At 36.8% G+C, this 16,896-nt stretch overlaps 1 protein-coding gene across 1 annotated transcript in view; it reads left to right on the top strand.

Moving 5' to 3' along the window:
• Window positions 1-16,896, top strand: part of Flt1 (fms related receptor tyrosine kinase 1) — a 201,730-nt gene that overhangs the window by 76,815 nt on the left and 108,019 nt on the right. The window contains exons 5-11 of the mRNA XM_048800762.1: window positions 791-915; window positions 4,550-4,712; window positions 4,816-4,952; window positions 7,425-7,599; window positions 8,595-8,712; window positions 10,794-10,963; window positions 11,589-11,748. Of these exons, the coding sequence (XP_048656719.1) occupies window positions 791-915; window positions 4,550-4,712; window positions 4,816-4,952; window positions 7,425-7,599; window positions 8,595-8,712; window positions 10,794-10,963; window positions 11,589-11,748 (1,048 nt within the window). The remainder of the gene's footprint in view (window positions 1-790; window positions 916-4,549; window positions 4,713-4,815; window positions 4,953-7,424; window positions 7,600-8,594; window positions 8,713-10,793; window positions 10,964-11,588; window positions 11,749-16,896) is intronic.

Here is a 16,896-nt window from a genome sequence, read left to right as displayed (position 1 = left end):
GGAAAGCTAAACAGGAGGTTTGAATCCTCTTTGCCTTTGAGATGGGCCAAATGCCACACTTAAAAGGAGGAATTTTGGTAAAAATTTGAAGTCTTCCAGACCTCTCTGCAGGGACTTGCATATATTTTGCTCTTAGTAGATAAGAAGTACATACTAAAGAAACAGATCTAATATGCATACGAAATAAATGCAGTTTTCAACACTGTTTCTCACACTTTGTACCCTCCCCCTAAGCAGCTCAGATTTTCTTATTCATTATTCATTATCAAGAAAGGTCTAGAAAATCTTTAAATCATGCTTCTATCATCCAATGATAATCCTCTAACCAATTACACTTCTGCATCATCTCTAACTCCAAAGGGAATTAACTTTCCACACTGCACCTGTGGCTTTGAGTTGTCACAAAGGCTCTGGAGGGTGCTTCCTGGAGAACTTAGCATAGCTGTGGTAAGAACAGTCTCCTTTCTCTCTCACTGTACTTCTATAGCTTTACCCCACAGCAGTCCCCCATATCTCACTTGCATGTTAGGATATCAGAGCAATCCGATTGAAAGCCAACAACTGAATAAGAAATTTGGTTTTATTAGGCAAACTTTCCTTTTCTGGGCAGAAACACAGAAGTCCAAATTCAGAGACAAAAGAGTATGGATTTAGGAATTACTTTAAGGGGAGTATGGTGTATCCTTGATTGTGTGTTGAGTACCTCACCAACTACAGTGTCTACATGTTTCTATTTCAATCACTTTTATGTTTTTTTTTTAAACTGTGGGTTTTTGGTTTTTTTTTTCAGATATAGGTAGACCTTTCATAGAGATGTACAGTGAAATACCTAAAGTTGTATATATGAAGGAAGGAAGGCAGCTTGTCATTCCCTGCCGGGTTACGTCGCCTAACATCACTGTTACCCTAAAAAAGGTAAAACTGGGCAATGCTACTCTCAAGAGTGTTTTTATTGCAAATGAGTATAATAAAGTTTTAGTCACTTTCTATCAATTTTCTTAGATATTTGGGCTTCTCAGTGGACTTATCTATAGTATCCTTTTACTACAAAATACTATTAGTTTATACCTGTACATGCTTTTAATTTTTAAGTAGGATAAAATAATAATTTCTTAAGCACAAATCTACATAAATAATGAAAGAACTAAAATCATGGAGCTTTTAATATACATTCGTAAGTCCAAATGTATGCAAATGTGAGAAAAGCCAATTCTATTGCTTATACAAATTAATGACTTGCCAGTGGTTCATCAAGATCAATGCTGAAGACAGACTGTCAGCAGGGTGCCTAATTCTCCAGGCAGTGACAGTGACATGCTCTTGCTTCATGCCATGAAGCCATCACCACATTTGGTTTAAAGTTGAGGAGTTCCTGGTGACCAAAAGAAAAGCTTACCTCATGCTGGGTACCCAAATTTAGCCTTTTATTTAAAAAAAAGGGGGGGGGGGAAATCCATCCATGGGACTTTTCTTTATATTATGCTGAAAGCTGTAAAAGAGATTTAGAGTGGAATCCAGTAAAGACAAGCTTCAATGTGACATTCTAGCTAATTCATCAGTAATTAGAATTAGGAGTATACTAGAACTATGGACTGGATAAAAACTCCCCAAATGAAAGCTGTACCAAATCTTGAAAGCTTAGAGCTTTTAAGATTAAACCCCCAATGCAGCAACTCACATTGTTCACCACATAGCAGGTACTCCAAAAGTGTTTGGTGGTAGTGGTGGGGAAGTTGAAAGTATTCAAGTTGTGAGTCTCGTATCACCTATTAACGCTGAGTCCTGAAGTGTGATGAGGTATCTCCTTGACTTCTTCCTTTGCAGTCACTTTCTTATATTCCTAACTCAACTTAAGCCCTCAATGTAGTCCATCAAAGTCAGATTTTGGCCTCCATTATATCTGTGTCCCATTGCCAGTAAATATAAAAATCACTGGATATCACACCAGAGAAGTCTAACTCCTCAACTGATCTAGAAAATATTGGGGACTACTGGCCATACTAAGCATTACAGCCAAAATTCTGACTTCCCATTTAGGTATCCCTGCCCAGAAATTTCTTGAGGCTGCCATCTCCCTGTCTACTTGTGTGTCTCATATGACATCCACCCTTCCTACGTAATGGTTTAGTTTGCATAAGAGAAAGGAGAACTAGAGCTACTCAGAGCAGAGGCTGGTGCCACACTACCACTAACCTACTGGCCAACCAAATGACCCAACCTCTGTCCACCTCAGTAACCCCATTTGATGGGTGGGGTGATTACAGTGGTACTGCCTTGCAGGTTGTTAAAAAGACCAAATAAGGCAATATATGGAAAGTATTTAGACCAGTGTCTGACACAAGACATGCCCAATTAAAGGGTCCGCTGCTAGTATTGTTTATTTTTAATTTTAATATTCAATACTTGATTTATTACCAAGTCATGTTTTCAGCTGCATGGCATTACACCTCTTGGTCTAAGATAATAATTGCTACATGATCAACATGTAGGAGAAAACCATGGGGAGCCATGCATGATGGCACCTGCCTATAATCCCAGCAACTAAGAGGCTGAGGCAAGAGGACTGCAAGTTGGAGGCCACCCTGGGCAATTTGGTTACAGGAATAGGGAAACTTTGCTCTTTCATTCAGACCCTAATGGAGATGGGTTTCCTGTCACAGGTAGAGCAAAACTAAGTTACTTACTCTGTTTTACTACCTAAGATCTATTATGCACAATTTTTTAAAAATTGAGGGAGACAGAAAAGGGTAAAATTCTAACCAATTTTGGTTTGGCATATGCTAAACACAGAAAATATTCTAACTTATTACATATCTATGCTGATGTAAAATTAACATCTTTTCCTTCTGTTTCTCTTATCACCTCTTTTCTTCTAATTCACTGCCCCCTACTTCCCTGTGAACCACTGTTAGGTAGAAGCAGGTAGCCCTGCCCAGAAATTTCTTGAGGTTGCCATCTGCCTGTCTACTTGTGTGTCTCATGACATGCAGCAATGACCAGAGCTGATGGGCTGCGCAATCAATTACTGTTTTCCCTCTTGTCAGCAGAAAACAGTTACTTTCTCAGTGGAATAATATTAGTGGAGGCAACAATATGAAAAACTTTAAAAGAAATGTTAATATATTTTTAAGTTATACTGAGGATATCCATCAGCAAACCTTTCTTAGATTCAGCACATACTTATTTTCACTTATTTTAAAAGTATCATAGATTTAAATTCTGAGTTTTCTTCCCCTTGTTTGTGCCAAATTAGAATACAAGGTCCTTTCCCCCACTGAATGTAGAGCATTCTTAAGCTAACAGGTAGAATCTTGATTTTCTAGAACATGAAAGGAATTTTTCAATTGATTTCAGTTCTTCATAAACAGGATGTAATTAACTATAAGCAACATTGACAACAAATACCAATGTAGATACATATACTGGAAGAGAGAGACACAAATGACTTCTGGACTAGAAATTTCTTCCATTGGATCACAAGTCCAGATTCACAGCTTCAACAAGCAACATAAATACTTGATAAGGGGAGAGAGAGGGGGATGTCAGATATGCCATTTGAGAGGAGACAGAAAAGATTTCAAACATCTTTATGGAAGTTATTAGATATTTCCTTTATAGTCTGTTGGGAGAAGGTAATCTGATTTTTTCCACTTTGCCAAACTGGGGACAAGTAATCATGGTAGTATATACCTCTAAAATTGGGCTGGCAACTTGGCATCTAAGGAATTTGGCTAGCCAGCCTATGGAGCAATGACCCCATTCTCCCTGCTGGAGTGTTTAATTTAAATATTAAGTCTTGGAGTCTGGGAGTATTGTTCAGAGCAGAGCACCTACGTAACATACTCAAATTCCAGGTTCGATCCTCAGGACCACACACACATAAAACTCCTGTATATTGTAAGAAGGCTTGAGAATACTACTAAGAACTTGAGGTCACTCCATTTGTAATGGTTTCCCTGGCCTTCAGAGGCCATCCTCACTGTCAGTGGCTTCCCCTCTCAGAGGAAGAATTGACACCTCCTTGTGATGCAGCAGGACTCTCAGACTAGCCCCAGCCAGTATAGCGTTAATTTACAAATCTTGGAGGATCTAGAACTATTAATAGTCCCTTTAGAGACAGCCATGTAAAATGGGAGAACAAAGTTATGACTTATGAAAAGATGAGAATAGCTCAGCAGCCCATTGAAAAATGCTAATTGGTTTCTCTGTTGAGTACAAAGCCAGTTTACTATCAAGATTCCCAGAGGCCAGAGAGTATGGTATGGGCTCCCATCAAAAGTCTGACATGACAGCGAGTTCTATCCTGGGTGGATGCAGGTTTTTGCCAAGTCTGAGAATATATTACCATTAATTACTATAATGTATCATAATACAAATGTATCTTGATGTATGAAAAAAAAAAAACACTAAAGAACCAACAAACAATCCAGAATTTTTACCTGTACTGTTTTTTCATTTTGGATGAAAATTATGTTTCCACTTACAGCCAAAGAAAATTTTGCCACAGTGCCAATGTGATTTTTTTTTAAGCATGTTTCTTCCTTTTCAGTTTCCATTTGATACTCTGATCCCTGATGGAAAAAGAATAACTTGGGACAGTAGGAAGGGCTTTATAATATCAAATGCAACATACAGAGAAATAGGGCTTCTGACCTGTGAAGCAACAGTCAATGGACATACGTATAAAACAAACTATCTCACACATCGGCAAAGTAAGTGATGCTCCAGGGGCATGAAACGTGAGCCAGAATGTTCTGTGGCTTCTCTGCCTAATGAAATCTTGATTTTTTAAAAACCTGTCTCTTCTGCTTTCAGCCAATACAATCACAGATGTCCAAATAAGCACACCAAGCCCAGTGAAATTACTTAGTGGTCACACCCTCACCCTCAACTGTACTGCTACCACTGCACTGAACACAAGAGTTCAAATGACCTGGAGTTACCCTGATAAAGTGAGTAACCCATTTCTTTATTTCTTCTACTGCACACTATTCATTTTTACCAAGTAAAACCCCACTGGGTTTTTGAGGTGAGAAAATTCTGACTCCTGTGGCAGTTGTTGGTCAATAAAGAAGCTTTGAGCTTGGACTGGGTGCTTTCCTTGCCTGGCATTCATCAGTGTGTTGTGCATAGATACCGTCTTTTGATGTCTAGGGGTTTGTTTTGAAGTGTGTTGGGTGCTGTTCCTATTGCATGATTCTGGGTGGAAAAGGGGATTGTTTTGTCCCTGGAAACAATTCTTTAGGATTTAAAGATGAGAGAGGAATTTATCACTAAATGCCAGGCAGGGACTGTCTTTTGTAATGACAACAACAACTTTCTGGAGGCTGTTTTTGTCAGCACATTCATTTAAGGTACTGGCAGACATTCAGGCACCTGATTACAGCGTGTTTGGAAAAGATACTACAACCCAGTCATCCAATATTCCATTTGTTAAGTGTCAAAGGAGCAATTCTGTCCTTCAGAAAAATGAGAAGAACGAAGCTTGAGCCTGGATCCCTTATTCAAATATAATATCCTTTCAGATAGCAATTCTTTAAAAAAAATGTGTAGATGGAAAAAGATGATAAACTGTTCAGAGAATTCTGACAGTAGTTTCCAGCCCCCAAACTGCGTATGACTTATGTGGCATATCCCAAGTATGATCATTTCTTATGTCATTCAGATTACCCAATCACAAAGCTAATTTATGATAAATTATGTATAAAAGATTAATGCATCATCCCCAAGCGATTGTTGTTTCCCATAAATATTTCTTGCCATGGAAATGGAATCATTCAGCATCAAGATGCAATAAGCACCCTATAGGGATACAGGGACTTAGGAGTCATAAACTATTTTCTAGAAAATAATATTGTTTCATTTAAATTAAAATACTATGACTTGTAGCAAGATTTTATGGGTTTTGATAAAAATCAAATATTCTCAATAAATGCCAAGAGGGAAGAAACTTTTTTATCTTGGTAGTGTTGCTGATTTAATTTAAGAGTATTGATAGTACTTCCATTGAATGCCAGAAATCTAAAATGGTATTGTCCAATGGAATTTTCTGTGGTGGAAATATATTATACCTATGCTGACCAATAAAGTAACCACTAGCCACATATGACTAATGAATACTTACAGTGTGGCTAGGTGAACTTAAGAAGTGAATTTAATTTTTATTAATTTTAATTTAAATAGCCATGTGTGACTGGTGGCTGCAGTACTGGACAAAGCAATTCCAAAACACAGGATGAACTGTTCTCCAAGGCAGAAACAATACCAATGTTATTCAAACTTGGAAAGAAAAGAATTCTCAAGCAAGCAGTAAAGCCTATGCAAACAGGCTGCAGCAGAGACTCCTCAGACTGTTAGGTTAGGAGACTAACTACTGACCTTTGATAGTGGTGACTGACTTTTCTCTCTGGTTACTATTGAGAATAAAGAAAATGGCCTTAACATGTCTGTGCCAACAGACATGAAATAAAAAGGCAGGTGAGTCGAAGTTTATTAAACAAGGCAAAGAGAAATGCTAGGCTCAAGATCCAAAGATCAGTCTGATTGGTTTTCAAAGTCTTTTTTTCCATGACCCACCCCAACCCCTACAGGAAAATGTTGATAAGAGGAAATTATATATTATGTATTTGAAAATGAAAAGGAGAAGGCACTGTGATCTTGTCTTCTCAAAACAGTGAGCAGGTCATTGCCACCAGTTTAGACTACTGTGCCTCAAGGGCTTCTTTTGGTCTTCCCTGAGATAAATGTGGGACAACACCCTCCAAATGCTGGCCAAACTTGCTTGTCCCAGTTCCATTTGCCAAGATTTTGCAGGAATTGGCAAGCAATTCTCACGAAGTGAAATAATGAAACAAGGAGTATTTTACCTTAGTAAAATACTATGTAGAACTTAGTTCTTTTCATTTCCAGTAGTAGCAAAGGAAACTTATGTAGTGATTTATTAAGAGAAACACTGTCATTAAGCCAGGTACTAAAGATAATTATTGCTCACATCTGTATGTTCCAGAGAACAGGTTACTGTTTAGAGAGGTATGTGTCCTGGAGTAAAAATACTAGATTTGTGCTCAAAAGTTCTGAGTTTCTGGCATACTTTAGCCAATGTCTCTGTGGTTTCAGTTTCTTCATGGGTAAAAGAGGCAATGATTCTGCCCATGTCACAGGGGTTGTATAAAATAACTGAGATGATACATGTGAAAGTCAATTTGAAAAATTTAAGTGCCAAATGAAGGCTGGTATGCTACATAATTGAAACACATCTAGACAGATGTAGTTTCCAAACATCTTGCTCTAGGTGGATATGGTATCCTTCTCAGAAGAAAAAAGAAGCGCCTGTCAAAATAATGAACTGGGAACTGTCAAAATGCTATTACTTTAAGCATGAACAGTTACTACATATACCTTTGTTATATGTTTTCTTTCTATAGACAACTAAGAGAGCTTCTGTAAGGCAACGAATTGACCAAAGCAATTCCCATGCAAATGTGTTCTACAGTGTTCTTATTATTCACAAAGTGCAAAACAAAGACAAAGGACTTTATACTTGTCATGTGAAGAGTGGACCATCATTCAAATCTGTTAACACCTCAGTGCATATATTTGGTAAGCAATAATTCAGCATTGCCAACTCAAGTTATGCTTTCTAATCATTGTGGACTTCGAGTTCTTTAAAGGAATAAACGTTCTTTTGGCTAAGTGTCACAGTACCACAAATGAATACAACTTTGCCACAGTTTCTTCCACCCCACTGCCAAAAAGCAAATCACATTAAGTGCTCTTTAAATTTAATAATTTTGAATTGGACAAAGATTCTTTTCTTTAGAAGCTCATAATAGTTAATACCCAGATCATAAAATATTTATGAAATTCTTCATTTAGTGTTCCATATAAACAAAACAGGAAATGGTCAGCTTTACATTTCTTATCTGGGAAAATTTTCTCAAGTACTTCCATGAAATAAGGAATTAAAGGAGAAGGCACTGTGATCTTGTCTTCTCAAAGCAGTTAGGCTTGATACATTTTTTGATAAATAAACATTAGGCTTGATACATTTTTTAGAATTAGTGGTATTTTATCCCTGGTTTTATTATCATGAAATCCTAAATTTGTTGCTTAATTCCACTATGAAAATTCTGTAGAGAAAGTGCTTAAAAACCAATTTCCATCCATTGTTGAAAAGGAAAACAGTGCGAAGAACAAAAACTATGGAACAATTCTATCAAAAGCCATTTATATCCTTTTGGCTTTCTCGGTTATTTTAAAGGCCAAAGAAACTTTCTCCCATCTAACTCATATTTGCTGAGAAGATTTTTTTAGAAATATTGCCCACTTTTTTGTTACTATGATACAGATGTTTCAGATGTTTCCTGTCGCTCTGACACTGTTTTATGTCTATAGGATTTTCCACCGTTTCATTTGAAAGTATTTCATCAACTAAGGTGCTTTTAACATAGTTTATTCATTGAGCAACCACTGGGTTCACTGATTGGTGCCATCATAACTCAGCTCTCTTTAGCTTTTTATTGACTGCACCCTCCCTTAATATTCAGGAAGGTTTTTATTACTTTCTAATGTACTTATCACTTCTCCTTTCCAAGAAAAAGCGTTCATCACTGTGAAACATCGGAAACAACAGGTGCATGAAACCATAGCAGGCAAGCGGTCCTACAGGCTGTCCATGAAAGTGAAGGCATTTCCCTCACCAGAAGTTGTATGGTAGGACCACAACCATTTTCATATCAGTTTAAGACATATTTTGCAAGTAAGAAGATTCAAAAGCCCAATAACTTAAATTCCTGAAAGAAGTATCCAGAGAAAATTCTTGGGCAATGCTGGAGAGTAGAAGCTGTGTTGACTTGTGGGTGGTGGAGGGGTGGAGGACTGAAGGGGAGGGAAGAAATGCATCACGATGAAACAGGAGATGGGGGCGGGGTTATTGCTCATTTCAGCTGAGATAGTCCCTCACTGACACCAAATTTCTTCATCTCGAACCTTCCTGTGATGTCAACACTCTTTGAATTAGATGTGTTGGGCAACAACTAGGAAGCATCTTGAATGTGTAACATGCTCTATTAACTCTGAAGAAGTGGGCCCTTGTAATGAGGATGCTGAAAATAATTCTTTTATATACAGCTGGGTTGAAAGTACCAGTCTTGTTTTAGAATTAAAACAAACATTAATAGAGACAAGACATTCATTTGCAGGAGTGAGCAAATGGATTTACTTTGAAAGTTGCATATTCAGAAATTACTTAAACAGTTTTTTGTTGTTGTTAATAATCCTAGTACAACACTTGTTGTAAAACAGTGTGATCTATTTATAATCTGCATTTTTGGTAAATTACTTTTAAACACTAATATATTTGGTTTGTCATTACACTTTAAACAAAGGGTAAGGTATAAAGCTGATTAGGATAACAATCCATGCAATATAGAAATGGTAGCATTTTGGAATTTCCTCAACCAGAGCTAAATTACTTGGCTTTCAATATCACAGGAGTGATATATTTGTTTTCTATTTCCTTGAATATTTCATAGGGAATTAAAAAAAAAAACTTTGTGTTATTTTTCTATTGCAATGGCAAGAATACATAACTTTTTTGTTGTTTCATAATATCTTAAAAGGGTTAACAGTTAATCATTAAATTTTCTAGTAATTTAGAGACCAGAAGATACACCAATGCCTGAGTGTCACCTTATCTGTTCGTGCTAACTTTTTCAGTAACTAAGTAGCAAGGGCCTAAAAATAGTTCAACCCATCTTCAAAAGTACCAACCTAATGATTAGAAATAAAGCAATTCTAAAATGACCCTATAATCACAAAGTATAACTGTCATTTTAATTGCTTTGGAACTGAGCCCCACCAATAATGGGGATTTGTTTGCAAGACTGTGTAATACCAGCATGATTATAAACTGATACCATTTCCAATATTATATCTTTTTTACAGAACACAATAAACTCCTCACAGATTAAAAATGCCCACTTAAAGAACTATGCATTTAAATGAAATCCCAAAATTTTAGAGTTTTTAAAAGGGATCTCTGAAAATCACTAGAAAATCTGAAGACACTAGGCTCAACCTCTGGTCTTACAGTGTATAGTTTGCAGCAGAGCCAGGCCTGCATCCAGACCTCCTGACTTACGTCTCTACATGTAACTAGATGACATCAAGTCATTGATTCTATATTTAAAATGTTGTAAAATTCCTTTTAAGTTTATAGTTTGTTTGTTTTGTGTCTTAATAGTTCTTCCTCAGGGGAAAATACCTTGATTTCACTATAGTTTTGCTATGAAAGGGACAACTGGTGTGCCCATTTATATAGCTAATAAGAACTCCACATGAGATCACAATAGGAACGTCTATTTTTATTTTTATCTGGAGAAGTGATCTAGTTGATCTAACTTACAATGGCTCTTGTACTACTCATGGAACCTTAAGGAAAACTCTGAAAAACAAAAGCTCTGAAAAACATCTCAGATGGAATCAGAGCCTGTACCTCTGTGTTAATACTTAAATTCAAGATGGCCACCAGCATCCCTGTGGGTTCATTAAGCCACCACTTTTCTTTCTACCTTGGTTCACTTTTTGCTCTTTGCCAATCCATATCAAGTAGTACCCAATCTATAAACAATACCTGCCTTTACTGCAATGTTGGTGAATAAATTTTTAGACCAATGTTGATAAGTCAAGGCTTGAAACTGACCAACTTGAGCTTATATACTGAAATGGCCATATTATCAAAGTGATATCAGAGAGGCATATGAAGTGACTTACTGATCATGTTTTAACCACAGGCTAAAAGATGGGTCACCTGCAACGGAGATATCTGCTCGCTATTTGGTTCATGGCTATTCTTTAATTATCAAAGACGTAACTGCAGAGGATGCAGGGGATTATACAATCTTGCTGGGCATAAGGCAGTCAAATGTGTTTAAAAACCTCACTGCCACTCTAATTGTAAATGGTAAGTTTACAGTTTGTACATTCTTTGGGTCCTGATAAGGGGAAAATTAATGAAGATTTATCCAATTCAAAAGTCATTATAATAATGCCAAAAAAACTTAAAATTTAATTAATTTTTGCAGTATATGGGGTTGAACCCAGGGCCTTGCACAAACTAGGCAAGAGCTCTACTGCTGAGCTAAATTCCCAGCCCTTTACATTTTATTTTTAGATAGGGTTTCAGTAAGTTGCCCAGCTTGGCCCTAGAACTTGCAATCCTCCTGCCTCAGCCTCCCAAGTAGCTGGGACTACAGGTGTGCAACACTGCACCTGGCTCAAATTTTTAAATAGTTGTTTCAAAAAACACTTCTGTACCTCTCAATTATTTCTTGTTTGCTTATCTTCCATAGGCAACATGATTTTTATAACTATAATCATAGTGTATATACCTTAGAATCAAATTATTAATGTTCTCAAACTACTTCCACTTTTTAAAAATAGACGTTTTCTTGACAGATATGAGGGCTTGTAATGTTTTTGTTTCCCTGATGTTAAAACCAGTGAGACTGCAGTCCCTTATGTAAGGTCCAGAAGAAAGTCATCAGAACAGTTCTTGACTTCTGTCCTTTTCTTCATCTCCTTTCCAGTGAAACCCCAGATTTACGAAAAGGCAGTGTCATCATTTCCAGACCCAACTCTCTACCCACTGGGCAGCAGACAAATCCTGACTTGTACCGCGTATGGAATCCCTCAACCTGTAATCACATGGTCCTGGAGCCCCTGTAACCATAATCATTCCAAAGCAAGGTAGGGACAGTTCATTTCTTAACTAGCTTTTAAATACTTTTTGCCACCTCAAATTAAGGTTAATGGATACAGTTAGGAGTTTACAGAGGAAACGTGCAGTGTATTTAAGGCAAAGGCTCTCCTTGCCTTGGAAACAGGTAGGCAAGAGCTACTCCTCCTCCTTACTTTAAGTAGTTGATTTTATGTGGTGCTAGGGATGGAACTCAGGCCTCAGGCATGCTAGGCAAACTCCCTACCACTGAGCTACACCTCCAGCCTTCTCTTTCCTACTAAACATACCTCAGCACTGGTTCATTCTTACACACGTTTCTCTAGAGTGTATAGTTAAGGAACACAGGGATATAACTAAGGTCACTTATGAGCTGTCATTTGCTCAAGTTAGAACCTCAGCCCTCTTGTTTCCCAGCTGAGGATCCCCAGACATCAGCTACCCCACTGTGTCAGTTATACTGGTCTTCCCACTTTTCATTTTATCTTCATTGGACACCATTCAAGATCTTTCCAACACTGATGATCAACTGTTTCTTACTTTGGAACTTCAGTCATGCTTTTCCATCTATCTGAAATGTACCTCTACCCACTGTCTGCCTCATAAGAAGTCCTTCTTTATCAAACCCCAAGGCTCAGCTCTTATATCACCTTCTCTGTGAACCCACCCAACTGCCTCATTTCTCCCTGAACAGTATGAAAAGCACTTTATTCACACCATTGCAAAATCAACTGATATGCACATGTTTCTCTTCCTCTGAGCTATGAATTAACTGCCCTGTATCTTTAGGGAGTGTCTGATACACAGTAGATGCTCAATGTGTATCTGCTGAATGAATACACCCCTACCCTCTGTGGACGTGCAGCATTTCCTTGCATCCTGTTGATGACTGAACCCTGTTTGCTTTTTCCCATTTTTGTTTAGTCTGAAGGGATGATACCAATGATATAGTTCATGAGCGTTCATTTGAAAAACAGGAATAGAATTGATAGGTGCAACAATAAGGTATTATTGAAACTGCCCAAGAATTATCATTATGCCAAAATATGTTCTTTATTGCTTTTAACTCCACTTGCAGAGTGGGAAGACTGCTGTTTTAAAAAGAAAATTAGCTTGATAAAAAGTAAACTAGGCATAATTTTAGCATAAACAGATAGAAGAGGCTATTTAACTTTCTAGATTCTTCCCGCAACTCCCAACTCTTCATTTTGTGTCTTAATCCTTTGTTTAGGGCGTAGCAATAGTGGAAAATTACTGGCGAGTTATGGAATTCCTGAGAAGTAGCTATTTCCACACATATCTGATTTCTCATTTGAGTGTCATTTTCTAAAAAGAGAAGTATAGAGAACTTGAAAGTCTTTAATACCCTCTTTACCACTATAGATATTTCACTCAAAATACAGTGAGAGCTGATAAGACCTTGTATTATTTTGCTAAGTGAAGGTAGGAACCCCTATTTATAGACTCTTTCTCATAATGCTTTGATATATGTGCTGACCTAACATGCAAATACATTTAAAATAACTAAAAACTTGACGTTAATAGGATAAAAGTGTGTAGTTGAATTTTTATGGAATAACAGTCTTTTATAGATATTTTAATTTTTTGTTTTAGAATTGAAAATTTAAATTTAATATCAATTGAATTTTAGTTGCAACTATTAAAAAATAACAAGGAGTGACATAAGTAATTTGAGGTTGCATGATGCTGATAAATTATGATTTGGAGAATGATAGGAGCTGAAGTAAAACTTTGTGAAAATTAGCACTCTTTTTAATTTCTTTGTGGTATATGGGATTTTTCCTCCTGTTTCATGGAATACTTACTCATCAAGGCCTGAGAAGACATCTTATTCCTTTTAGAATTCTTCCAAGACTCAGAGCATAGCCTTAAATATTTGTTGGGCATTTGAATTATTCTATTAAAATCATTCACTTTTTGCTACTCACAGGACAGATCAGAAATGAAACCTTTAAGTGTTTTCATGCTGGAGATAATTCATTTCTTCAATATGTTGTTGTTTCAAATTATCTGCCAAAACTGTGCACATCCAGAAGCAGCTTTTATTCTTTAGTGAGTGTATACCAATGGAACAGCTTACCTGCACAGGCCCAGGTTTGGTGCTGGGTGGTCAAATTAGTGTACTTAGAAATATTTCTGAAATGTATACAAGATCATTGTACCCTAGGAAACTAATAAAACAACTCTATTTCACCCTGTCAGAAAGATAAAAACTAACATTTATAGATAAATGAAGCCCTCTTTAATTACTAAAATTTCTCAACTATGTCTTTATATAAATGTTTTTATATACTAGATTAACTTAGGAATTTTCATTACTGACATAAAAAAGGAATGTTCTGTAACACTTTTGAGTTGTATAGTAATATATCTGCATAGTGATACATATGGTTGATCTTCAAAGGAGATTGAGCAACTAATGCTTATACATTGCTCATAAATATGTAGACTGATTCTTAGTGTTAAAATTTGAGAGTCAACCAGGTGTAGTGGCACACACCTGTAACCTCAGTAACTCAGGAGGCTGAGGCAGGAGGATTACAAAGTTGAGGCCAGCCTCAGCAACTCAGCAAAGCCCTAAACAACTTATAGAGATCCTGTCTCAAAATTTAAAAAAAAAAAAAAAAAAAAAAAAATAAGGGCTAGGGATGTGGTTCAGTGCTAAAAGTCCTCTGGGTTCAATCCCCAGTACCAATAAATTAATCAATAAATTAACTTGAGACTCCAGTTAAAGGGCAACTCTATATATTGCCACAGGTTTTTTGTTTTTATTTAGTTGGTTTTCTTAGTACTAGGGATTGAACCCAGGGATTGATGCATGCTAGGCAAATGCTAGGCAAGTGCTCTACCATTGAACTCTATCCCCATCCCTATTTTTTTTTTTTTTAACTTTGAGACAGGGTCTTACTAAATTGCCCAGGCTGGCTTTGAACTCATCATCCTCCTCCTATTTCAGCCTCCCAAATAGCTGGGATTATAGGCAGGTACCACAGTACCCATAGCAGTTTAATTTTTGAGGACACATTATATTTATTTTAAATAGCCCAAAATTAATTGACTTAACATGGTCAGCTACTTTACGTATTTAGGTTTAAAAAAAAAGGACCAAATTTAGATTATCTTTCCTGGAGTCTGATAAATATGTAAATGTATTTAAAATTATCAGAACTATTGCTCAACTAGAAATTTCCTCCTTTTTAAAAATAAGTAGTAAAATGTTTTATGTAAATGACTTGTTTTAATGAAGTAATACTGTGGTTTTGCCTACAATTCATTCTTACACAATATGTATAAGAAGCTATGATGTGGTGTTGCTTGGTAGAGTGACTATAGATAACAATTATGCACTGAATATCTCATCAGAAAGGATATTGAAAGTTTTCCCCATGAAATGATAAGTTATTGAGGAGACAGGTATGCTTATCCTGATTTAAACATTCCACAATGCACACATATTTCAAAACATCATATAGTATGCCAGTGTTATATATAATTTATAGATTTTTATGTATCAAGTTTTCAAAAGCCATTAGGAATAAAAGGGAGAAAAAGATGGTTATTTTAAATTCACATAGCTAACGAACCAAGAAGAAATAAACTGTACTCTTTCTGTGATTTTTACGTTTCTGTGTATTTGGGTGTTAAGTTGGTAAGAGAACTAGGAAATTTCTTTTAAATGTTTACTGATATTAAAATAGGTTACCAAGACTGAATGAGGAGTTTGGGGATTTTTCTCATCTTAACAATTGGTAGAGAGCTCTAAATAAATCTGCTAAACCTGTTCCATGTTTATCATCCACAATGATGTTAAGTTTCTAGTAGCTCTCACATGTCTAATTCACAGCTTCTGCTCATATAAAATAATTAAACACTTCACAGAGAGAATATGAGGATAAAATGAGATGAAATAAATGGGAAAATACACAGTGCTGTGGAAATGCAAGGTTGTACTGATTGCTACCATTGAGGGGAGTACATTTCTCTAAGACCCAAGATTTCTAAGTAACTTGGAAGGAAATTTCTGCCTGCTATGGAATTTCTTATGACAGTGAGAAACTATACCAAATATTTCTGAGAAATGAACAGAAATTGTGGAAGATAATATGCACTCTTTCTCAGCTTTGAAAATGGAAATCTAGTAGGTCTGAGGGGGAAAGGCCATAGAATTCTGGAAAATATAACTTAGGACTTTTTCAGAATTAGATAAAATTAAGGAACTATAAAAAAGTTAGGCAAAAGTAACAGGAAGAATAAATTGAAGGATGCAAAGGGAGAATGAAGTAACTCTCCCAGGTCACATGGCTTACCCCATTCATTAGTTTCCCAGTCATGGGAGGAAGTGATTCTGCCCTGCATAATGGCTAAGGCTGGGGTGGGGTAGAATGGGCCTGTGGAATAGCTGCCACCAGTTCAGCCAGCCCACATTTGATTTCTGGAACTTCACATATCCCCTGCATTTTGAAGAAACAAGTAAGACTACTAAGCTTCTGGGGGGGTGGGGTGCTGGGGTTGTGGCTCAGTGGTAGAGCGCTTGCCTAGCCACGTGAAGCACTAGGCTCGATCCACATAAAAATAAGTAAAAGGTATTGTGTCCATCTACACCTGAAAAATTAAAAAAAGATTGCAAAAAATTAAAAAAAGGGCAAGGAGGTTATTAGTCTCTAAGGGAACTAGAGACAATGTAGGATTGGAGGATAGGGGAAGATATAGAAAGGGCAGACTTGGCATCATTTGTTTATACTCTAGTTTACCAGTTCTGGTTTTCTTAGGAAGAATCTAAGAGGCTGAAAGACTGCTTTTATTCTTGTATGTCAAGGAAACCCTCAGATAAATGACTACAGGCTTCTGAGACTGAACAGGTCTTTGAGCTCACTTTCATCTAGTCATAGGATAAGGAGTAGTCTTCTGCTGGGTCATCTTACTGGCACTCTCCATTAGCTTAGGTCACCTCCCCATTAATGTCCAGAGCTACTGGTTGTTTCTGAATTGTCTTGTCACAGTTTTTAAACTAAGGCTTAAGTCGGTGTGATGGCCATACCTGTAATCCCAGGGACTCAGGCAGCAGGGGCAGGAGGATCTCAAATTCAAGGCCAGACTGGGTAACTCAGAACCTGCCTCAAAATAAAAAAGGCTTGATG

Source organism: Marmota marmota, unplaced genomic scaffold, assembly GCF_001458135.2.
Source record: "Marmota marmota marmota unplaced genomic scaffold, marMar, whole genome shotgun sequence".
Taxonomy (NCBI): domain Eukaryota; kingdom Metazoa; phylum Chordata; class Mammalia; order Rodentia; family Sciuridae; genus Marmota; species Marmota marmota.
The sequence above is the reverse complement of the archived record's forward strand: the minus strand, read 5'-3'. Positions and strand labels throughout refer to the sequence as shown.